The 24,805-nt window shown below is 44.7% G+C and overlaps 1 protein-coding gene across 8 annotated transcripts in view; it reads left to right on the top strand.

The window, feature by feature from the left end:
* Positions 1-24,805, top strand: part of LOC128750181 (IQ motif and SEC7 domain-containing protein 1-like) — a 66,096-nt gene that overhangs the window by 36,657 nt on the left and 4,634 nt on the right. For 4 of the 8 annotated variants that reach the window (XM_053850517.1, XM_053850518.1, XM_053850520.1 and 1 more), the window contains 10 exons: positions 20,367-20,643; positions 20,788-22,067; positions 22,152-22,313; positions 22,417-22,539; positions 22,616-22,782; positions 22,846-22,985; positions 23,375-23,404; positions 23,898-24,023; positions 24,095-24,194; positions 24,266-24,427. In XM_053850517.1, coding sequence (XP_053706492.1) covers positions 20,367-20,643; positions 20,788-22,067; positions 22,152-22,313; positions 22,417-22,539; positions 22,616-22,782; positions 22,846-22,985; positions 23,375-23,404; positions 23,898-24,023; positions 24,095-24,194; positions 24,266-24,427 — 2,567 coding nt within the window. Of the gene's footprint in view, positions 1-11,621; positions 11,748-12,933; positions 16,380-16,429; positions 20,241-20,366; positions 20,644-20,787; positions 22,068-22,151; positions 22,314-22,416; positions 22,540-22,615; positions 22,783-22,845; positions 22,986-23,374; positions 23,405-23,897; positions 24,024-24,094; positions 24,195-24,265; positions 24,428-24,805 lie in introns of those variants that run through there. The other 4 variants (XM_053850524.1, XM_053850521.1, XM_053850519.1 and 1 more) reach the window with 4 other exon arrangements.

Here is a 24,805-nt window from a genome sequence, read left to right as displayed (position 1 = left end):
GATGGGGCAATCATGTTTGTGTCACCTCTGAACAGCTGAGAGGAGGAGCTGAATTTATGCACCTCAAGTCCCACTGGATCCATCTTCACCTTTCACCTCCGCATAATGCAGGCCTGCGCCATTATTTCTTTCATACACCTACGGATGTGTTTCACATCACGTCCTCCGCCGCGACATGCCTTTATGCTCCCGCTTTTTTTTTTTATCTGGGTCTCGCTGTTCAAAGGCATGTTAAAGAGGTCCACAGCCGGCTGTGTAAATCGCAGACCCCACCCCCACGCCCTGTTTAAAAAACCGCCATGTCTTTTACTGCCAATAACAGCATGATGAAGAGCAGCACTTCATCACGTGTGTGCTCTTAAAAAAGCGCATAATAAAAACACTTAATGGACTTTTAGGCTTCAATGGGGTGCGCTGTGTGAAACTAAAAACCTGAAGTAAATAGGCCTGACCTCAGACCTCTGTATACTCCTGAATACACGTCAATTTTAAGCCACCACCAGGATCCAAAATGCACTGCAGCAGTTGAAGCTTACTGATATTTCATCTCATGTATATTTTTGATCAATAGGAAAACTCAGTAAATGTTATAACCTTGTTTGTGTTTAGAGCTTGACAAAGAAAGACCACCAGGCTGCTTCTACTGCCCTGAACTCCATCCTTCCTGCTACCACTGAGTAAATATGCAGCTGCATATCATTAGTATTCTGATAGTGAGACGGCAGCGTGCCTATGATCCATCAATAATAAATCGGGTTCAGGGATTCCCACCCAGAGATGCGTGCAACTTAACCGCAACGGTCGCCTCATGTTGCGTGTGTCTCTTTAACTTTGAATTTTTCTTAATTCATGCGGAATGCAGATGGAACTATTTTCATTTCAAGTATGTTAAGTAGAGCCCATTATGCTGCCTTCCTTGTGGCGCATTTTGGTCTTTTGAAGTGTGACTCATGAGCAGTTAGGTTTTGAATATAAATCCAACGTCGAAAGATTTATTTTCTGTGGAGCTTTCAGATTTTCAGCATTTTAATAAAACGTTTATTATGTTGTGTTATAGACAATAAACAGAAGGCTATTCTCACCATGTGCAACTTGATACAGGACTTAGTTGACTAAAACTGTTAATAGACAGGAAGTAAGTAAAACCAAGGATACTTGGAGGCTCAGGAAAAAATAGTTTATGAGAAGTAAAATAAATTATTTTAAAAAGATTTTAAATCAACTTTTAACTTTGAAATGTAATGCTTTTATTTCTTTATTCTTTTTCTTAATAACATTAACATTTATATATCATTTTATTAACTGTATTTTTTGTCGTGTCTACGTTTTTATTTACAAAATATTTGACATGATTTCAGATTGAATTGTCGATTATTGAATGGCTTTCATTTATTTGTAGCACAAAGAACAAAAAGTTTACAAATCGTAAAAATAATAAGCTTAAGTAAAATAAAAAAATCTCCAACATATGAGTTTATTTTTGTGTTCCTTAACTGTCAGGCTCATGCGGGCCATAAAAAATGACTTGGTGGACCAGACTTGGCCCCCTGGCCATGGTTTGACTCACATGCTATAGACCCATCTCTTCAGTACCCACAAACATGTCATTTCACTTCAAGTCTTTTCCCACATGGAATATCTGAGTCTCTTGATAATAATATTTGAACCATATGAATGACCACTGGTTCTATTTTACTTCCAATGATGACTCAGACTTATTTGTTCCCTGCTGAGGATCTTAATTCCACATACTCACTGGAATATTCTGGTCAGTGGGTGTAACTCGATGACTCTTTTCGTATCCCCAGGACTTGTTTTTAAAAGAGTAACTCAAAACAGCCTCTCCTTGTTGCTGAACTGGGGTTCACCCCCCTCACCATCACCTCCCGCATGGTCTCCCCATAGAGAAGTGTTTGACCCCTGCCCTCTTACTGTGTTATATATGTGTCTTTATATGATCAGGAGCGCAACACAGACATCCCCATCATGGCTGAGAGAGCAGTGAAATAATGCTAAGAGGAACAAAAGAAAAGGGGGTGTCTTCCGAGTGCTTCGTTGTGGGTGGGGAGCTTTTGTTAAGACTCTGTTCTGCTATATGTACCGGGCCTTTACCTTACTTGGTCATCAGGCTGTATCCCAGGGAAGCAGGCTGAAGTCGCACATGCAGCAAAACAGCAAATTTGTCTGTGGCTTCGTTGTGGAAAGTGAAGGAACAGAGCTGTAATTTGTGGCTGACAAGGGAGTGAGCAGCAGACTCCGTTTCTTTTTTGGCTTATTTTTCCAGCGGATTCGTGTCCTTCAAACTGTTTTGACACTTCCTTCTTTTGCACCGCGTACATGTCTGATGCCTCCGGTGATGTCACGGCCGTATGGAATGCAATGTGGAAGTACTGCATATCCAGCCGAACTATAAGGTAGGACGCCATCTGTGTGGACGGACAGCAGCAGTGGCTTTTTAAACCCACCGCAGCCCCACTGGCCAGATATTTCTGACGTCTGAATGATCAAATGACATGTCTTGTCTATATGCTTGGAGTTTGGTGGTTTCCTTTGCTGAGCCAACAAAGGTTTTGAAGGCAGCTACGCTTTTAAGAAAGTTCTTCTTTGTGAATTGAGTTAAAATAGATGCTTAAAAAATAAAAAAAAACATTAATTTTCTCAAAGTTTAGCTTCTTGATAATATGTAAATATCAAACACACATGTACAGTACATTTTTTTTTACTATATTTAAGGAACTCTGAATAAATCACCACTGAAACTCAGGGTGTTGAGCATTGATCGGTCCACCTTTGTTATGGCTTGGTCGCCCAGGTCCTCCACAGTCCTTCACTGACCACTGCAAGCCAGTATTGGTCTTTATGCTTCAGTTAGAGCAGGACTTTAGTAGTTCTTAGTTCCAATGAAGGGAATCTTTTTAAAGCATTCTCAAAGGTTAAAATGCTCTCAGTTCTGTTCGCCATAAAGTCAATAAATCGCAGTACGAGTTCTCAAAGCCAGAACATTCTGCTTTCGTGATTGTAAAGTTTGACCACAGCGTGGTTGTGATGTTTGTGTGCCGCAGATGCTCTTGTGGTTTGAGTCCACTGCACACAACTGAAGCTTTTCGTTGGTTGCTTCAGAACATGGATTCCGGATTTTGTCATGTGGTTCGCATGATCAGTGCTATTCTCATTGCAGTATCTCAGAGAAGAAGCGTCACATTGATCATAAATGAATGCAGGGCTGTGTCTCACCTTCTGAATTTATTCAGGGTTCCATGTAAGCGAGCGTGTTGCATTGCCACGGCTTAAGAAAAAGGTGTGTTTTTAAAAATGTTAACTCTCACGTGAACAAACGTATTCACACGTGGAAACAGCGAAACAAGCGGATCTTACGCTGAGCATCATGGACACGATTACGGTGAATTTTAGCGGAAAAATCCAGAAAGAAACCGCATAAAGCCTGTTAAAAGTCTGTTGCTTGCGGATCTAAAGGCGTGCTTTCCGGATGGACAGTATGAAGAGATGGACCGCTGTTGATGAGAAAGATATACACTTCTCATGATTTAAAACTGCAGTTTTTATTGTCACCAATTCAGTAAAAATCAAAACGTTCTCCATCGCTTCTGTATCGGCTGTTGCATTCCATGTTTTTTTTTTTTTTTATTTTGCAAAATATCATGGTGGAAACAATTGAATTGGGAAATAACTAATATATTTTTCCTTTGTGTAACTTGAAGTCATTATATAGCGACATACTTGTACTGTATGTCACTGCTATATAATGCTATATAACTGGTATTGTTTAGTGTTTGGGGACTGTGAAGATTGTTGATATTTGCAATATTTTTCCTCATCTAGGCTTGTTTTGGTGGCGTGGTCAGGACTGCAGACTGCTTTCTTACCCTATTATTCTGGTCACACATTAAAGTTCAGTGGATGGCAAACATACATTCCTTCTCAAGCTTGGCTCACGTTACAATGACACCATGGAAACCAAGGTTCACCTGATCTGTCTCCGAGTCTTTGTCACATCACATGATTTATTCAGTGGCTCTGCGGACTGTTGCTGCTGCCTTGCTGACCCTCAATACTCATGGACGTGTTGAGAGGACCTTCAGATCAACCTTCACGACCGATCTTCACGGCATCACTATCGGTAACTGTGTGTATTGAGTTGAGCATAGTTTGGCGAGGGACTCTGTGAGGAGCATTGTTGGTCGTCTGCGTCAGTTTTCTGGTTAAGAGGAAATGCGTGTAATGGAAAAACAGTGATCGGCCAAAGCAAAGTCCCACTGTGGTGAGTGAGGAAATGCTCTCCCGGGTGGAAAAGCTTAGACATGTCTGGGATAAGAAGGCGTTTTCTGGTCAAAAATGGCAGTTGCAGAGAGCATGAAAATAATTTTTAAAGCCAGTAAACAATCCAGAGACGGAGGTGTACAGCTACAAGACAGATTCCCCTTGTGGCCGTTGCTGACTCAGTACCTATTCGGTAATATTGCGGCCGGAAATGGGATGTTTCATCCCGCGGCTGTGTCTGCTGGTTGACTTCCTAAATGAGATCTGTTATGCTATTTGTTCTTCTAATTACTATCCTTGGCTTCTTCACCTGCTCTTCCCTCCTGGCTTTGCTCAAACATACAGCACTTTATTTTCTCTGTGTTCTCTCCACCTGATCAATAGTTGAGGGTAAATAATTGAGGGCAAAAGTGCTGTGTTTTCTTTCAAAGTCTGTGTTTTTGTCTGAAGACATTTACGCCGTTCAATAGCAGTAAAAGCGGTGGGTCTTTTCGCCAACTTGCAGCCTTGTTTTTATACATTTACACACTGGGTTCGGAATTATTTTCGTTAAATAAAGAGTAGCTCAGTTGGGAAACCAGTCCACCCGCAAGTGAGAGGAATCCATTTTGAGTCGTAGCAACAGCGAGGCTGTGTCACAGGACCCAAGGCGACACATTGAACTCCAGAGATTGCGCGCTGTGCCTGTAAATCAAACACAAGCCTTTTTAAAAAGAACCCTGCAGCCACATTAGGAATGTTTGCGTGCAGCTTGTCACTATCGCTGATCGGAAAAAAGAGCAATTCTACCCACTTTTCTTCGCCGCTGTTTAAAGTGTGGTGCCTGGAACGAAGGCCGGTGTCTTTTGTTTTACTGAAAAGTCCAGCTATTACAAGCCGGTGATGGGGCGGTTCTGTCTGTCACAGGAAACACTTTCTTTTTTCAGTGGACCCACACTGCTGTACAGTGAGTGTAGTTCCACCCCTGGAAAGATGTGCTTGCATGTCCCGGGAGCGTCTGTTTATATGAACATGGAACATTGTTTGCGTTGGCCTGAAGTCCACCACTCTCCCATGATCGCTGATAGATTCCCTTGCATCTCATCGTGTTGCCCGCCAGCTGAATAATGAGGGTGTGTGCTGCATTAACTTATGTAATAGCGAGAGCGATGGAGGGAGGAGGGGGGCACGGAGGGGGGAGAAAAGTGATGAGCTCATGCTGCTGCACTGCAGCTCCATATACACCGTTATATATCATGTGCACAATCCCGCACGTTCGGCGGAACAATTCATGCTCGCGCAGCTCATCTGAAATATTGTGGTTTCTCACCGTGAATGGGAGGACTTCATCTACGTCACGGCAGAAGCTCAATGTGAGCAAGCTGCACGTGAGCGGATTCACTACATGACCTTCACTGTAAAGCATAACGGCTGCATCTTATCGGCGCCGCTGCTGCTGCATGAATGTGAGGCAGCGTTGTTTATTATACAGGAGGGCTGGATTTACACATCACTGCCGTACTGTCAGTCAGAACCTGATCTCTGTGTAGCTGCCTGATGAAGCCTTTACAGGGAGAAACAGTGTGTTTAAAATGTAGCTTCACACTGGCTCAGTTAGTGGATTTGTTAGTGACATAGTTGTGGTGGCAGGACTCCAACTAAAAAGGAGGAAATTACTTTACATTCTGCATTCTAAAAAACCCTGAAAATTTCTAATAAATTCTTTTTATTTTCATGGTGACGAATCATAGTGTTCAGTTCCGCTGCGTGTTCTTTGATATGGCTGATGCACCACTTAATTTCCAAGTCATAACTATGGATATAAAAGCATATTTATAGGACATTTCAGCAAAAATAGCTCACAATTCTTGCGGCCTTATGAGGACCTCCTGTATATGAAGTACTTTCAGTGTATACAGACTTATTTGAAAAGTAAATTGCAATGATATGGGTCATGATTCACATTGCATGTGTTGCAGTCCACATGTGTAATGAGAAAGAGCTGAGCTAGAGGGCAGCGGTGCGTCTTTTAAAGCCCCCCCAGGGCCATAGAAACATAATGTGAGTCCTGTCTCTACAAGATAGTTGAGTCGATATTGAATTTGTCCGAGTCGAGCATGTGTGCGTGTGTTGATGTGGTGGTGTTTTTCGTGTCTCTCGTGTCCGGCATGTGCAGTTTCCTTGACAACCGGCGTTGGGATTGTGCACATCATCTTGATATTTTACATTTTCATCTGTGGCTCTCGGTTCATTCACAACCCTTCATTCATTCCAGTGGTTAACTGGGCTTGAGACAATGGAAATTTAATCTGCAGGAGTTTTAGATCCGACTGATGAATCGTGAAAGTGATAGAGAACTTGATGAGTTCTAATATATATTCTAATATCTATTGAAATTTCATTAGTTTTTTCTTCTGAAGCGGTTTGTGATATAGCTGCATCGTGGGCTGCAGCACCATCTGTTGGTAGAAAGAGCGCAGCGACACTCCCTGCTTGCAAACGTGAAGGACGTGAGAGTGTCTTCACTGAAGTGAATATTCATTTTTCTCTCTCTCTCTCTGAGTCAGGAGTGAGAGTGAAGCAGATGGTGGCTCGTCTGGACCCACTCAGTCTGCCGCAGTCTGTTGATCTGGCTTCTCCCCCAGAAATGATACATAGCTGTTTTATTTTACATTGAAAGGGAGAAGTAAAACTGCCAAGACATGTCAGGGATTTTTTTAAATGTGTTACCAGTACGTGAAACAAAAAAAACTACCACAGATAGTATCAGAATTTTGACTGCGTAGCCATAAATGCTGAAGCTACTACAACTACAAATGCTTTGGTGAGCATTAGCTGAATTATATATATATATAGTAAGTTTTAAAAATCCTGTTTTATTTGTGATACATTGTGTAAAACAGAAAAACCTTTTAGTTCTCAGTGTCCAAAGTTGTCTTTGTCCAGTTGCGGATGAGAACAATGGTTGACCTTGCAGAGCTGCCTCACGCAGCGTCGTCATGCCGACACGCATGAAAAACAAATGGCGAGCGGAGGGTGAGGACAGCTGATGGAGAGAAGCGATACAGTAGATGTGTGAATGTCTGAATGGAGTCGGAGGGTTGGGCTCATTGGTGGAGGTCACTTGGTGAGAGTGGAAGGGAAGAGGTGGGGAGGGGGCGCGGGGGCCGCTTTTCATTGACGTCCAGGAGAATGTGCTGATCAGTGCAGCGCTAAACCGGTCAGATGTTGGGTCTTCTGTTCCAGTAACCACGGTCACCTTAGCTGCCGGCTCGCCGCTGCAGTCGTTCATCATATCAGGTTCCCCGTGACCTGAAGGCGGACGGGAAGGTAGGCGGTTCTGACCCGATTTTGCTCTCCCTGTTTCTGTTGCTGACAGATGTTGACACTGAAGGTGTGTCTACTTAATTCATTCTGGAATAAACCAAGCAAAATTCCGCTAATAATTGTGTCGTTGAGTTAAGATCTATATTGTTTCTTATTCATATTGATATGTTTGGGCACCACAACAAAGATGGCTGAGCTAAAGTTGAACCTCTATTTACTTTTAATTATTTCGTAGCGCGATTCTTTTTTACTTCCCGTAATACCCACAATGCACTGCATCAGTCGGAGTCAGTCATATGAGTGAACGATTTAATTCAATATTGGTGCATCTATGTCATGTAACGTGACTTTTCTCTGGTCATTACAGTGTAATAACATTGAAATAATAATAAAGTTGTTTGCGTTGCGCATAACACGCCATGTTTTTCGCCTCATCCTGTTCCTCACAAACACATTCCTGCCGCTCTGATCTTGTTTACAATGTAACCTACAGCGGGAGCTCTGGCCACTGCGGAGACAGCAATTGTTCACCAGGGACCTTCACTCGGTCCATCTGGTCCGGGTCTCATTAGACCGGCACAGAGAAAGGGACATCATTAGAGCCCATTAGATGCACAGAGCGTGAGATGGCTTCTCCTTCATCAGTCAGACCGTACGTGAGAACGTTTTTTGGAGTACAGAGATGCTTTGTGAAGGAAGGAGGCTGTTTATCTATACACTCCACTGAGCTCTCCTGCCTCTATAGGACCTGCGCTTTGTTTCACACTCCCAAACAAGTCGCTTGCTTTCCCGACACAACACGCCTCGGTAATCCTCATGTCACAGTCAAGGTGATGATAAAAGGAGATCTCTTTCACTGACAGCGATGAAGTCACGCAGGAGGTCCAGCCGGCCGTTAAAGTGATCCGGTCACACTTGCGCTGGACCACTAGTAAACCCTCAAAGAGCCAACATCTGAGCTCCCAACTCATAAAGAGATTATAAAAGTGGGAGAAAAAGGCGATCTCATCCTGTTATCTGGGTTTATTTGAGGATGTGCCTGAACTGCTGAGTCGTCATGCTCCTTTGAAACGGTCCGGACCAGCTGCCACTGCACTTGTGCCCGCTGTTTACTTCTCCTGGACATTAAAGGAGCTGCGCGTGGTGTCGGATCTTGAAACAGAAAGCAGTGGTGTGGAGGTTTACGTTGAGATCTTGGGAATTTGCAATGCAATGCTATGTGCTGTTTACTTAAACTTGCATAACTGTTCGGGGTCATCTTGCCGTCGAGCGGTTTTGTTGGCACCCGTGTGGGACTCTTGGCAGCCGCTGAATAGAAACTTTTGAGTCCAAAGTGGCAGGATCCAGCACCTCCAAATGTGATGCTCACTCTGAGTGGGGAAGGAGTTGGAGCCAAATATGAGCTGCCAGTGACAGGAAGCTGGCGTCTAGCTGAATTAAGAGGTGCAGAACTACGTCATCTGCTCAGGACTCAGTGTAGAGCAGTTGGTTTTTGGATTATAAGGCACTTCCTGCTTAACTAGAGCTGTGAACCTTCACATTCATGCACACTCTCACATCCCCCGATTATTTGAAGTAACCAATTCATCTCTGAATGTTTTTGAAATGTGGGAGGAAACCAGAGTGCCCATCGGAAACCAACTTAAGCGCAGGCTGCTCGACTACCATCATAACATTCAGGGTTCGCAAGGGTTCAGCAGCATGACTGTTGCTTTATCTTTCAAACCTTCTATTTTTCATCCCCTGTGTGTTTGTCATGTTGACAGTAAGGAATCAATTTTGGCAGAATGGGTGAACTCTCTGGTGTGTAGAGAGTTTACCCAAGAGAGTAGGGCTCATAAGTAAATGAAGGCTGAGGATCAATGTGGTGAGTGAGACGGGGCTTCATGGAGCATGAATGAAGCCTCCTCAGATACACACTCCACACAATGTGTTGCTCTTGCTGCTGTGGTCAGATGCGATTTGCGTTGATCTGTATTTAGATTCATTTGCTTTCTGCTCCTCTGCACCTGGAACAGTATTCGCCGTCCAAGTCTTGCACTTTTTAGATATTGATGTCTCACTGTTTAGTATTGATGCAGACATGCTGTCACTGCAACCATTGGACCAGTGAAATCATGCAGTGGGCTTTCTGAAGACCTGCGACTCTTGTTGCGGATGGGCAGACAACATAACTTTAGAACACTAATAAAAAAATTTAAAAAAAGAGGAAAAGAAAATGTATTGCAGAAATGTGTTTTGTGAAATAATTAGGAAATATTCTGAAGATTATTTGGTGAGAATTGGGGTAAAATCTAAATATAATATTTTAAAATATTGAAATGTACAAAAAATATGGATTTTAAATATTGATTTTATTTATTTATTTTTGCCTTATGTGGTATAAAGGGATTTATATATTAACATATGCTGTACTATTTGTGGTGATATAAATATTATTTTTATTCTCAAAAATTTGTTTTGTAATTTTAATGCGTAATAATCATTAAAATAATAACTTTGTGTAACAGAAAAAGGCAGAAAAAGTTGGTAATAGGATACAATTTTGGGAGTAAAGTAATAATTATTTCATAATAATAAATAGTCATTTTGCATGTTGTAAAAATTATTTGTCAATAAAGTTATGCCATTCTTATAAATTCTATAAAAATAAATATAAATATCAATATTTTTAACCATGTTCCAACCATCTTGAAATAGATGTACATTATGGCAGTGTAATGAAAAAATTATATGTATATATTTTTTGTATATATATAAATTATATGATGTAATTTTGGGAGGGAAATTTTGACTCTTTGACAACTTCAGTTGAAATGACGTAATTCAGTTTTTTTGTTGTTGTTTTTTAAACAAAAGGTTTAAACAAAAGAGAAAAAAGATATTCATGTGAGATTATTTAATCTATTTTCTTTAAAAGGTCTTTTTCAATATTCATAGTGGTAAAAAAAAGTCCCACATTATACTAAATAATGTCACAAAAAATAGAACTGAATTTACCGACACAATGTGATGTGACCCTTCCTCAAAGCCTTCTCTTCCAATAAAAAATGGCTCCTGCTTATTATTCCGCCTGAACGTGTGTTGTAATATCAGATCTGCTGACTTGCAGCCTGCAGGTCCTGTGGAAATCTGGTATGAATGGAACTTGCTCGCTCAGGATATCTTCTTCCACTGCAAATATGTCGGCTTGAATCCTCTTCTCAGCACTGCAGTGACCTGTGAGGAAACAAAACTTCACTTCCTTTTCCACAAACTGGAGGGGAAACAATCGTATCTGGTTTTTTTTTTTTTTTTGTTGGAGAAAACACAAGTTTGCAAAACCGCTCAAGTCTCACAGCAGGCTCCGTGTCGCGGTTCGACACGGGCGACATCAATTATGCATTTTTTAATTCGGTTTTCCGTCTAAACGGGCTTTCAACTGTGGCTTTCAATTAATATTTAAATACAATTAATCCGGGTTTTCAATTCAGATGCGCAACTTCTGCTCGCTTGAAACTAAGCCTGGGTTTATGCTCAGAAGACACAGCACTTTTCTTTGTTAATACTTTCAAGTCGTCAAAAGTTTCAGCTTTTATTAAATGGAGTCACCTGGATGTGCCGGAATTTATATCACAATATTCATATTTCTAGTGTTTTTTTAAGTTAAGTTTATATATTAATTAAGATACATTTTTGTCCACATATCTCCTTTGTTTTTTAATAGTTGTTGCACTGTCACTGTCAACTTTGAGATGGTGAGAGAAAACAACATTTTTTTTTATTTCTTGGCAGTTAAAGTGAACTTAATATTGAACTAAACTAAATGGATGTACAACAACAACAACAACATGGGCCTTCAGAACTCAACACAAGTTTCAAGTTTTATAAGTGAAAGAATCATATTGAAATGACACTTTAAATTCACTTGCGATTAAAGACTGGCGTGACGGAGCAAACACGAGCGACTTCTCTCGCTCTGCCAGAGCAAACAATGACTTGTGCCAGTGTGGACGGTTGAGCCGGGAGCTGCTGCTCTGGGTTGAATGAGGTCTGTGTTCTGTCGTGGGCTTGGGATGCCACGGAGGCACCGGCTGGTTTGCCAGGGGAAAAGCCTCTAAAGTCAGTGAGTGGAGCTCTGACTGGGGACTGGTGGGAATATTAGATCAGCTGAGAGCGACAAGGTGAGTCCAATAGGTCACCTTCTGAACCAATAGTCTGAGCCAAAAAATGATATTTTAATTGAAAAAACGCGACTTTTAATTTGTCAAATTTGAACTCTATTTTTCTTTCAACAGGCTGCTGCAGGGAAACCTTTGGCTTGAAACTTTCATGGCTTTAATGTATGTTTAAAACAGGAAGTGAAGGTGTTGATGTTGCATGTCCTGAACTCGGTGGAGCTGATGGGAGTACTGCAGTTTTTGTTGTGTCATCACTAATATCCTGACACGCCTAACTGCCTGACACATCATTCCGTGTTCACAAGACGGTTATTTATACCACAGGCGGCAACATTTCATGCTCGACTACTAATGAAATCTTGTAAGCCACTTGACTTACTGAGCTGCGGATTGGAGTTCAGCTGCCGTCGATCTGATCAGTGGAGCGACAGCGTTATAATGGAGCCTGAGTGGAGCAACAGTTATGATCATTGTGAGCTTTCCACTTGGCGCCCCGTCTCATAGCTCCAAATCTGAAACACTCGCTTTCACCACCAACATTTAGTTTTTATTTCAGGTCTTTTGCACTTAAATTAACCTTTAAGATTTAAGTGTGTGGCTTAATCCGTCTTTTTTGAATGACGTTTCTGTCGCTATTTTAACATATTTATTGATCTAAATTTTTTATTAACCAAATATTGTGCGTCTAACATCAATGTTTTGAGTAGCCAAATAGAGCATGTACCTCATTATAGCGTAGTTTTACACAATATATATTTCATTTCCTCTTATCCAAGTTATTAAATAGTTGTTTAAAATAGTTTTATTACTGCTATATTTTCTATCATATTAGTTATTAAGTCTAGATTATCTCCCTCCACCCACCTAAGAATAAAGTGTTATTTTCAAAGACACTCATTTCACTCTGGTTTAGATTGAAATTTGAGGTGTTAGTTTTCCTTCCCTTCCTCATGAGAACTTTATTTACATCCAGCAGCCCCTCCCTGTCAGAGCGTGTGACCATGACAAGCACGCCTGACATCAGCCGTCCTGAATGACATCACTGCTGACAAGAGAGCCTGTTGTTTACGGCCTGGCCAGCGTGTGGCGCTGGTCGTCTGAGAGGTCATTGTGTCAGTGTTCAGTCATGCTCCTGTCATGGAGTATTTATACCCTCCGCGGTCTATGGTGAACCGTTGCTCCTCAGTCCAGCATAAACAAGCACGTAATGAGGAGAATACTTCGGGGTTTTACACCATTTTCCTTTGCTATTGTCTATTCTTCCTCTTGTTTACCACATCCATCATCAGTGGTCTCTTGAACCCGGAGTGGCCAAAGCTTCTTTTATTTTGCTTCAGAACATGTGCTCTCTGAAAGCATGTTGAAAGATGAAAAAACAGGTCTAATAATAGCAGCCTTGTTAAACACACGACTCCTTTTATAGAGCGATGGATGGCATGTGTGTTTAATCAGCGCCTCAGCTTTGAACCTCTTTTACTGAACAATGAAAGGAATATGCATTCCTCTCCGGACATTTACTCTCCTCGCAGATGGCGAACTCATTCCCTCATGGCCGCAGCGCGCTGGTTCCCAGACTCCGGCGACAGCGACGTCTCCTTACTTCACCTTGAGTCATAAGCTTGGTTCCAAATAACTCAGTGTTGCGTGACTCATCCGGGAGTGAATGAGGAACAAATTGAGACACTTGTTGGTTTAATAAATGGATGCCACTTCTGATATCCACGCAGCGAGTCATGACAGTGAGGGGGCTGCAGTGCTTCGTGATGCCTCTCTGACTAACACGGAGGGTTTCTGTCGTCGGTTCTTGTCGCCTCATTGCGTTTCTACTCTGGAGTTATACTCACTTTGGTACTGCGTATTTGGCGTGGCTCAGGTGTGTCAAACGTGAATCCCCTGCCCCTTTTATTCAATCCCATATTGCACTGCAACACTTGAAGCCTCTTCTGAGTTCAATATTTACAGTAAAGCATGAGATGATGAGTATCTTCAGCAGTTTGTTATTGTTGAAACTACGGCCTTCAGTGGTCATTTGACCACTAATCCTCGAGGTTATCGCTCATAAAGAAGCAGCCTGATCGGAAAGAACAAACGCGCCTCCGATCTTTGATCAATCCCATCTTTGATCGATCCCCTAAGATCCCACGGGCTCCTCATCTGCTTCTCCTCCGCCGCCAGGAAGTGATGCGCCGAGGCAGCGTATCCTTTAATTTATCTTATTTCTATTCTATTTATGTATCTGCTGCCAGATTCTTTTCATGTGCGCAGCTTTGTTCTCGTGTGTATCTTGACAAAAGTCCTCTGTATCCACAACGCTCTCCCAGGCCCCAACATCTCATTTAGAATGCCGTTGAATCAAACTATGACATCAGTGCTTTGTAATTGCTTCCAGACCGGGCGAAGGCTTTCGTTTTATTTTCCATTTCTTTGCGTCGGACGGAGTCTTTCGCCGTGCGGGAGATAATCTGGACCGGTGTGTGTGTGGTGATGTCATGTGGACTGCGCGCCCAATTATCATGGCCAAGTTTCCACAGAACTTTCAGCCTCCTTTGTCATTCTCTTTGTTCCCAAATCTTAGTTTCCTTCTCTGAATCTGGAGAGTCGCTGTGTCGCTGGACAGCGGAGAAGCCCGTGTTAAATCAGAGACAACCAGAAACCAGATGTATTGAGTGGAAGAAATGGCATTTTATGAGTGGAGAGTGGGCCTCTGCTTGGAATTCTCAATGACATCATTCTGGAGCAGAGCAGGCGGGATGGATGGAGTGAGCCCTCCGCAGACCGGGCGACTAGACCCCAGTGTAACTCTAGAAGGGCCAGCTAGAGTTGGATTCATATGCTGTCTAATTCTTTTAGATTGACCTATGTTTGGGTCAAAGTGAAGAGCTTCAGGAGAATAAAGCTTCAGCTGGAACCTCTGATCCAGTCAGAGGGTCATGGCTTCCCAACATCAAGTGATGTTGCATGTTCTTCATCTCCACAAAACATCTTGACTCCACAAACAAAGGGCTCTTATGGTGCATTCCTTTTATCAACCTTCCAGTTCAGCTGTTGCTACGTCTTCAGTGACATCATTCGCCACGTCTGAAGCCCTATTTTTTCTTCTGACGCCGCTGACTGTGACCTAAAAAAAGATCTGAGTGCTGCCGATTTAGGCCTCAAAGATGGCTCCAAAGCAAACTGATGGAGATGGACAGTCCGTGTCGCAGGCCCATTATTTAGTATTTATTTCAGCGTCTTTGTTGAAGCTGTCCTTCTCAACTACTGCTCAAACATAACCTTCTCTTGGTGTAGATTTTCCCAACCTACTCTGATCAAGTGATAGAGGCAGTGGGGAAAATGACTAAGAGGTTATTTAAAGCCAAGTACTTCCTGTTTCCCAAAACACTCGAGCAGATTGGTTCGGTTTGAAATCGTCACTGAAACCGTCCAGTCACCTCCAGACCTGCTTGGTGCAGAGTAATGGTCTCTCCTGCAATGTGTCTGGTGCTCAGATCGTCGCTGCGTTTCACTCCCCGTGTTCTCTCTTGTGTGTAGTCCCAGATGAAAACTGACCGAAGTAGGTTGTCGGAGGCTTGTTATTAGTCTAATGTGTGTTTGTGCGGGTGGATTACGGGTGTCCCTATAAAGCGGCTCCACGTGGGGGCCATTCTCCTCGGCTTCCTGTTATCACCAGATAGAAAATGGGTTCGACCTCCCTCCCCCGCCTCTGAGCTCCTGGTCTGTCTCAAACACGATGGCGACCAGAGTCAAGACTATCAATTACAGAGTCTGTTGCGTGTGCGACACTAGACTCAGAAAGGCCTGGTGCGGAGATGGCTGCTGCCCTTTGGGTGGCATTTCAATACGTGAACTTTAACAACGCCGGCGCGGAAAAAACTTCTGTTGAATCTCAAACTTTCAGGTCGTTCGGGGTTGACACTTTTTGATTCAGGATTTCAGCTGGGTAATGACACAACTTTTATTCTTCAAACACTCCCACCATGAAAGGATCTATTAATAGAATGGCTGTCATGTCTCATGCCATTTTACACCCAAAATAGCCCTGCCGCTCTGTTCTTATGCAATTGTTGTGCCCCATACCTGCTTTTCTTCTCCACTCCTTCCTTCTTTGAACCACTCTTGTTCTTTCCCAGGAGCTTTTATCAGATAAGGCGTCTGTTCTTCCCACATACACATCCTTTCCGTCAGGGTCACCAGAGTGTCCTGTCTTTCCCCCCAGAACCAAGCTGCAGAACCATTTCACATCTCTTCACCCGCCCTCTTCTATACTGCTCAAGGCCTGGCAACTGAATCTACACTCCCCTGTTTCCAAAGCCTCCGCCCCACTAACCCTCCTACCAGCCCGGCGTACTGACTGAGAGAGGAAGAAAGAGGAGAGGAAAGCGCTCCATTTGTCTGTCAGAGATTACAGACTGCCACTATAAGCACTGACCATGTCTGCAGACGCTCCATAGGAGAAGTTTTTTTTTTTTTCCCTCAGTCAGAAATGGATCCACAGGTTTATCCCTCTGCTTATTCAAGGCGTCAAACTTGTTCATGTTCGGAGTACCCCGTCCAGTGAGAGGTGGTCAGCATGTGGTGTTTGCAGTGTAACTCAGAGAAGACTCAGTCACTGCTGGAGCTGGAGCTGAACGGCTGGTAAGAAGCATGTTTCGCCGTTACATTCCAGAGCTCCTGTTTAATAAACAGCAGTGTCTGTGGGACAGCTCGCTTCTCTTCCAGTCGCAGCGGTGATGAAGTCTGCCATTTCAATTCCACTCACAATGGAAAACAGATCCCGCCTCTGAGTCACCGCTGGCCGCTGTGTATTTAGTCTTTACTGTACTCTGGCTCCGTCTGTGAGTGAGCTTTGTGGTTGAAGGGCATTCCTGTGGCGGAGCCGTGGCCTACCCCGCTTACTGGCTTTTAATGATCTGGACCTTCAAGGGCAGGTGCCCAGTTTGGTGCGAAGGCCGCTTCAATTATTCAGCAGTCACAGATGATGACAGCGGCTGGTGTTGTTGTTGTCTCTGGAGGAGGAGGGGGGGAGTGGTGCGGATGATACACTTACAACTCTTTTATAGTCTGTTTAAGCTCCTGCTGCTCTTTCATTTAATTCCGAGCAAAGCTTTCAAGGTTTTGAACGCGGATCAGGACTAACTTCATTCATTCTCTGCTGCGTACATCCAGTGGGATCCAAGAGCAACTTTTCCCTTCATTTTCTATTGAGACTGATTTTTTAAAATCTAAACTGTGTTTTTATATTTTAATTTATTGTCATTTATTTTATGATTTTTCAATGTCTAAATTAGGAAAAAAAAACATTTAAACTCATCATCATTTCATAATGTGGTCTCTCAATGGTTCTTCCAGTTTCTATGATTCTGAATTTATTGGTTACACTCTATATTAGGGTACATATATCACCGTGTATAGACTACTTATTCATGCTTCTGTTAGCAGCATCATTCTTCAATGCTTATTAGATATTGTTAAGTCTGACTGTTATTCACGCTTAAGTTCACTGTAAACAACAGCATAATTACTGATGTAATTACTATGTAACTGTTGTGTTGTATGAATATGAGGTTTTGTGGCCAAAATAGTAATTCAAATGATAAATCTACTGAAACAGTTTCCATGTGACCCGGATTGTTCCTAAACACAGCGTTTCAAAAGTGATTTCCTTCAGGAATTCATACAAATGTGAGCAGCAGCCTTGATTTATTGCTGGCAGCCTGATGTTCGGTAGTTTTCAAACAAGACTCTTGCAAGTCTCCAGTCAGTTGTCTGTTTCCAACTTTCTCAGGGAGCCTGTCAGTCTGTCGGCTGGAGCAGTTTTCCAGTTTGCAGCTGTGTCAAACAGGAAATCCCCGACCTGCTCCTCGCTTTCCTTTTATAGCCGGCGCAAACTCATCCTCCGTCTTGTTGTCAGACTGCGCCACCAGATATATTCCACAGAGCAATCAAACCGCGTTTAAGTCCTCTCGTGCCGAACGTGATGGGAGGTAACACGAGCTCTTTGACACGAAAACATCTGCTTTTGTTGTCCGAACACATGTTGGCCGTGTGTGCCGTGAGAAATGTGATATGGTAGTGGAGTCTGAACGGATGGATGGGGGTTTTCACCGGGTGTTTTTGTGAAACTACTGATAAGCTATGGTGTCAGACAGGCAACATAATTCAATTTTAAATCATTGCTCCAGCCATAAATAACATGTCGGAGTAAGAATAACTCATTCATTCATGAGTTGCCTCTCATTTTTTTCCAGCCTCCTCTTGCACTCCTATTCCATATTCCAGGATCATTTTTCATTCTATAGCAGTACAAAGCTTCCAAAAGATGTTGCCAAAAAAGTCAGACATGCTTTAAATTAAACCTTCTCTGAGTGGGTGTGGGTCTTTTCTGGAGACTTCCTTTGCATGTTTACATAGCTGTGGAGATTCCTTGGATGTGACTCACCATAGAATCAATTTACAATCATGGAATGTGATTAATATTTATGTCGTAGCGTGAGCTGAACTGCCCGACCACCCGACGTTGCTTGGCGGCTCAGGCTGCTCTTCATTAGCCGTCTTTTATTCCCGTAGATGTGACTCCTCTTTTCTGGGATGGAGGAATGTTTCTCCCTCAGGTCTCACTGAGGGAGCTGAGGAGGCCTGGGTAGGGGTCTGGTCCTGTTTGTTCAAGATGTGTTGGGGCGAGGAGGAGGGAGGAAAAAGGACATGGTGGACCCCCTCCAAGACACCCTCCAATCCCAAGACCCCGTGGCTGAAAATCACTGCCAGCTGAGCCAGAGCGGCAGATTCACGCACCTTTGTTTACTGGTTGCTGATGCAGTGAGGTCATCCATCTGAAAGTTCATAAAGTTGGGTAAAACAATCACCTTTAACTGAGCCGAAAATATCTTGATTTCTTGCTGAACCATGTGGAGTTGGAGTCTTTGATGCAATTCTCTTCTGCAACTTCCCGTCGTGCAGCCAGCCCCCCCTCCCACTTCCCCCTCCTTTTTTCCTCTGACACCCATCGCAGCCAAAAACATCAGTTCTTTACAAGCTTTCTTCCCTGCATTCTCCTGTTCTTTCCTCAACCACAAGACGGTGATATTCAGCTCCGAGAGTTCCTGAATGAAACACTGAAATTATTACACTTAAATGTCCAACTTTCCCCCCCCAACTTACTCCTGTTTTCCCAGGAAAGACGGCGCTCAACATTCCTGAGTGTGTCTTCTAGTGATGATAAAAGGCTGCGATCCGGACCTCTTTGTTTTGACTGCTGCCCCCGGGACCCACCTTTGAATGAGCAGATTGTGATCAAACAAGACTGTGTTTGTCGTTGGCGTCTGACTCAATATTTGATCATTTTAAGGTGGACCTCGGCTGTCTTCTATGGTGGAGGAACAACTGGACTTATTTTCAAGTCTCAGTAAACCAAAGGCAATTGTTTCAGGGTCGGCTGAATTGTATACACAACCGCCATATGTTTGGTGTCAACTGTGTTTACGGGAGAATGTTCCAGAGCTCCTTTTGTCTGAATTTGTTTTCAGAAAGTTTCGCAGATGTGCTGAACATGCTTGGTTTTAATGTAAAGACGAGTCCCAGATTGCGCTGTCAGGTGTGACGTTTCAGTATTTGGGACACAAGCGTTGCAGTGGATGGAGGGGGGCAGATGGTGAACTGTTTTTCTCTGAGTTATGCAACGACTGTGTGGTGATTGGACTTGTTTCTATCTCCTTGGCTCAGTTTCACGTCAAACTTTATAAAGCCAAGCTTCACTGCATCAGAAAATTGAGTTCCTGATATATAAGAGGAAGCTTTTTAGCTTCTGCGGTTGACAGAACCGAAGCTCCATCAAACATGATTCATTTTGCATCATGGGACACGTAGTTTTGTGGTCGAATGTTGCGCCAAAAGTGGCTTGAGGCTTGAAGTATCTTACTTGAATGTTAGTTCTTCGGTAGACATTTCAGTTGAGCAGCTGAACAACGCAGCCTGAAGTGGCGTGTGAACTTTTGACCAAGTTTAGTTTCGCTTCTTGACTCGGCATCTGTTGGCAGGCAGAGTGTTGTTCCTGAATGCTGATCCCCGGCTGCCTAATGAAGGAAGTGAATTGTGTACACAGCACGGGTGTGTCGAGTCACAGTTCAAACACATTATTGCCAGCGAACAGTGACTTCACTGTACCACTGTAGAGGAGAAAGTTACTGTAATGACCGAGGACCACCTCTTTCGGAAAGGACAGCGGAACTTGTGTTGACTTTCCACCCTGAAGCTGGACTTTGAAACTTCTATTGAAATAGTCTTGTGGCCGGAACAGGCGTGATGCAACTCCCATTTGTCACTGATTGGACCTAAGAGCAGCATAAACCTTAGTTTTCTGGGCGAGCGCGTGTACTCTGGACCTCTCCTGACTGAGAGAATGGTGGACAAGCTATGGCGGAAGAGCTGGCACTTCATTGAGAATAGATGGTCTTTCAGGAGTAAGCAGCCGTCTGGTGTTGCAGAGCGATGTGAGAGTGAGTGAGTAACTGCTCCTTGTTTTTAGGTTGATGGCAGGACTGGTGTTTGTTTTGCAGCGCAGCAGCTCTTCATATAAAACACTTTGTTTCTTTGCTGAGCTCATTTATTTGCCGTGGCCACTTGCAGTGTGGAAGGGGATGGGCGGCCCAGTGAGAGCCATTCCTTGGACGGGGGAGCGGGCTACAGCCAGGGACCGGTGACTCACGGATCGGCCATCAGCCCTGACCGGTTCGACGGCCCCATCTACAGCCACGGTGTTCAACCTGGGCCTCAGCGTCTGCGTCGGCCCAAGCTCCAGCACTCGCAGTCCATCCTCCGAAAGCAGGCGGAGGAGGAAGCCATCAAGCGCTCTCGCTCGCTCTCAGAGAGCTATGAACTCTCCGCCGACCTCCAGGACAAACAGGTGCGTGTAGATGTGTTTGGTTAAGGCGTATCTGAATTTAACACAGCATTAACTTACGTCTATCTTTTACATGTTTGCTTTCAGTCTGTCAAAGCCTTGTTCAAATTTGCTTTTTGCTAAGTTTTCTTCTCTCTCTGTCTCAAGGTGGAGATGCTGGAGCGTAAATATGGCGGACGATTCATAACCCGCCATGCTGCCCGCACCATCCAGACAGCATTCCGTCAGTATCAGATGAACAAGAACTTTGAACGCCTCAGGAGCTCTATGTCTGAGAACCGCATGTCCCGACGCATCGTTCTCTCCAACATGAGGATGCAGCTTTCGTTCGAAGGGGCTGAGAAGGTGCACAGCTCCTACTTTGAAGGGCGGCAGGTTTCCATGACCGAGGATGGCGCCCCGTTGTCCGTGATGCAGTCGGAGCGCGGAGACATCGAGGTCCACCAGCCGGGGAACATGTCCTCGCACCCAGCCCAGCAGGCGGACCTGTCGGACGCCATCACGGAGCTAGAGGATGCGTTTTCCAGGCAGGTCAAGTCCCTGGCTGAGTCGATCGACGACGCACTGAACTGTCGCAGCCTTCAGGGCGACGAGGGTCCTGAACCCGAATCCATGGGCTGCCACGACATTGACCGGGATCTGCCATATCAGGTAAAGTCCCACAGACGGACGAGCGGGCGCCATCACGATGAAGCCATGTCGTCCTACAGCGACGTTACCTTGTTCATCGATGAGGAGGACATGCGCCCCGCGCATGCTCTGTCCAGGTCGGGGGACCAGCCCTCCAGCACAGAGTCGGACATCAGGTTGCGTTCAGTCAACTCCTCGCAGGATTACTGGCCCATTGACTGTAAAGACGAGGGCCGTGACACGGACACAAGCTGCCGCAGCACCCCCTCCCTGGAGTGCCAGGAGCAGCGTCTTAGAATGGACCACCTTCCCTTGTTGACTATTGAACCTCCTAGTGACAGTTCAGCGGAGCACAGCGACCGCTCCGAACGTGGCTCCGTCAAGAGGCCGCCAGTGTACGAGCCGCACGGCCACATCGTGACGTCCTCCCAAGCGAGCCCCAAACATATTTCCCACGGACCCCCGCCGCGCGCCCCATCCCGGGATGATGACGCGCCCTTGCGCCACCGCCACAGGCAGCTCGAGAGCCACCTAGCTATCAACGGCTCAGCAAACCGGCAGAGTAAGTCGGAATCCGACTTTTCCGACGGCGACAACGACAGCATCAACAGCACTTCCAACTCCAATGACACCATCAACTGCAGCTCAGAGTCCTCTTCCAGAGACAGTCTTCGCGAACAAACGCTCAGCAAGCAGACTTACCACAAGGAGACTCGCAACAGCTGGGACTCACCTATCTTCAGCAACGACGTCATCCGCAAGAGACATTATCGCATAGGACTAAACCTCTTTAACAAGTAGGTGGCGCAGATGAGCTGCTGCAGCATGAAGGAAACCAATACTCCTGCAAGCCGCTGAGCTATCGTTTCTGTGTTCTTCAGGAAGCCAGAGAAGGGCATCCAGTACCTGACAGAGAGGGGCTTCATCCCCGACACGCCGGTGGGCGTGGCGCACTTCCTGCTACAGAGGAAGGGTCTGAGTCGGCAGATGATCGGAGAATTTCTGGGAAACCGACAGAAGCAGTTCAACAGGGATGTTCTAGAGTGAGTGTGATGCTCGTGTGTCATTAGATGTCTCAGTTAACTAGAGGTTCAAGCATTGTTATTTTGACCTATTTGTCCGCCTCCTCTTGTGTTTCTCCTCCAGCTGTGTGGTCGATGAGATGGACTTCCAGAGCATGGAGCTGGATGAGGCCCTCAGGAAATTTCAGAATCACATCCGTGTCCAGGGCGAGGCACAGAAGGTGGAGAGACTCATCGAGGCCTTCAGGTTCGATCTCAGAAACGCTGCACCCTCTTGGCTCCTCATGTGCATTTTTCATTCACGTCTTCCTCCGTGTCTCCAGCCAGCGCTACTGCATCTGCAACCCCACGGTGGTGCGACAGTTCCGGAACCCAGACACCATCTTTATCCTGGCTTTTGCCATCATCCTGCTTAACACCGACATGTACAGCCCCAACGTCAAACCAGAGAGGAAGATGAAGCTGGAGGACTTCATCAAGAATCTCAGAGGTGTGATCCATTGATCATCAAGGTTTTGGCGCCTTTCTTAAAGCTACATCTTCTGGATCCCAGGTGTGGACGACGGCGAGGACATCCCACGAGAGACTCTAGTTGGGATCTATGAGAGGATCCGTAAGCGAGAGCTGAAGACCAATGAAGACCACGTGTCCCAGGTCCAGAAAGTAGAGAAGCTGATTGTGGGAAAGAAGCCAGTGAGTCCACTTCTTTGTAACTTCTGTATTTCTCTTCAGACTCTGAGATAAAATCTGATGTTGTAGACCTCAACTTCAAGCCTTCACACTTACAATTTGTTTCTAAACCCCTTGAGAGACATCAAGTAGAACACATTCTTTATACTGCTCCTGTTGTCTAACGCCACTTGACTTTTGAAAGAGAACAGCAGTGTTTCTAAGGTACTTGTCAGACTGTGATGTACTTTATGTGACAATATAGATAACAAAAATAGCACTGAAACTGAACTGTCAAGCATCAAATTCCAGATTCAGTACATCATTTAAACACTACAAAAGCGCTTCCCGGGACCATCTTGGCGTCTTCTTTCCCTGCTTCACATCCCAATAATGTGTTCATTATTTTTCAGATCGGATCCCTCCATCACGGCTTGGGATGTGTAAGTACTCTAAAATCATTTCTGCCTGCTTGTTAACAAAAGTACAAACCTGTCAGTGGAGAGCTGCCGGCAGCTTCTCAGTCAGCCGTCCACCTGGAGATCCAATCAAACATAGTATTCACGTAATGACACTTTAGTCGCTCATGAAAAGACATGAAAGAAAGTGTACTTCAGATACAATGTATTCTGTAAAATATAGAGCGTCTATTATTACTGGATGAACCAGCTGTATCAAGACTTTTTCGACCTGCTGAGAGTGTAATAGTCAAAAAATGGCAGCAAGAGGAGCTTAGAGGTCAACATCATGTCCTGGGTCTGCCCCGGGACCTCCTCCCAGTGGCTCTGAATTACAGCAGGCTGGAGCCAAATGCTTTGGATCTCCCTCATAGGTGTTTTGAAATGATCTTGTGGGTCATTTTTGTTTTGAGCCAATGTTGCCTGTGGGCCTCAGGTTCTGCTTGCCTGACATGAACTCACACACTTTATGACACAGGTGCTGTCTCTGCCTCACCGCCGCTTGGTGTGCTACTGCCGCCTGTATGAGGTACCGGACCCAAACAAGCTCCAGAAGTTGGGCCTGCATCAGCGGGAGATTTTCCTGTTCAATGACCTCCTTGTGGTAAGAGTCCACTTCCTCCCCACAGTTGTGTTTCCGTTCTGCTCCAGCTTTTGTTCACATTCCGGCTTTAGATCACCAAGATTTTCCAGAAGAAGAAGAACTCGGTGACGTACAGCTTCAGGCAGTCCTTCTCCCTCTACGGGATGCAAGTGATGCTGTTTGAAAATCAGTGTAAGTTAATGGGTTTTTAATGTACTTTCGTCTCAGTGTGTTAACTCCCCCACCCCCCATCTCTGTTCCAGATTACCCCAACGGAATCCGTCTCACCTCAGCGATACCCGGCGCTGACATCAAAGTCCTCATCAACTTCAACGCGCCCAACCCCCAGGACCGCAAGAAGTTCACCAACGACCTGCGAGAGTCCATCGCCGAGGTCCAGGAAATGGAGAAATACAGGATAGAGTGTGAGCTGCCTTTTTGTCCTTCTCTCCTCCCCCCCTGCTCTTGCTGTCAACCCCAGGCTGCAGAGCAGCGACTGGTCCTCATTACTCTGCTACAGTTTAGGCTCAGAAGATGGCTTCCAGAGGGGAGGCTGTTTTTTTCTGCCCTCAAATTGTTGTGGCACCGATGCTGCAGGCCAATTTGGAGCTTATAAACATGGTAATAAGTGGTACAAAACGGTTGAGCTGTTGTATATTTATCATCGACATTTTTTATTATTCCCTCAGAAACGTTTTATCCCTCAGAGTTTGACCCCTGATGTGTGAGTTAGTGTGGCACAAATCATCCAACCATGTTGAGCTTGGGGGAGATGCCAACTCACCTACATAAGAGCGTGTGGT

The sequence above is a fragment of the Synchiropus splendidus genome, chromosome 18, assembly GCF_027744825.2.
Source record: "Synchiropus splendidus isolate RoL2022-P1 chromosome 18, RoL_Sspl_1.0, whole genome shotgun sequence".
Classification (NCBI taxonomy): domain Eukaryota; kingdom Metazoa; phylum Chordata; class Actinopteri; order Syngnathiformes; family Callionymidae; genus Synchiropus; species Synchiropus splendidus.
The sequence above is the reverse complement of the archived record's forward strand: the minus strand, read 5'-3'. Positions and strand labels throughout refer to the sequence as shown.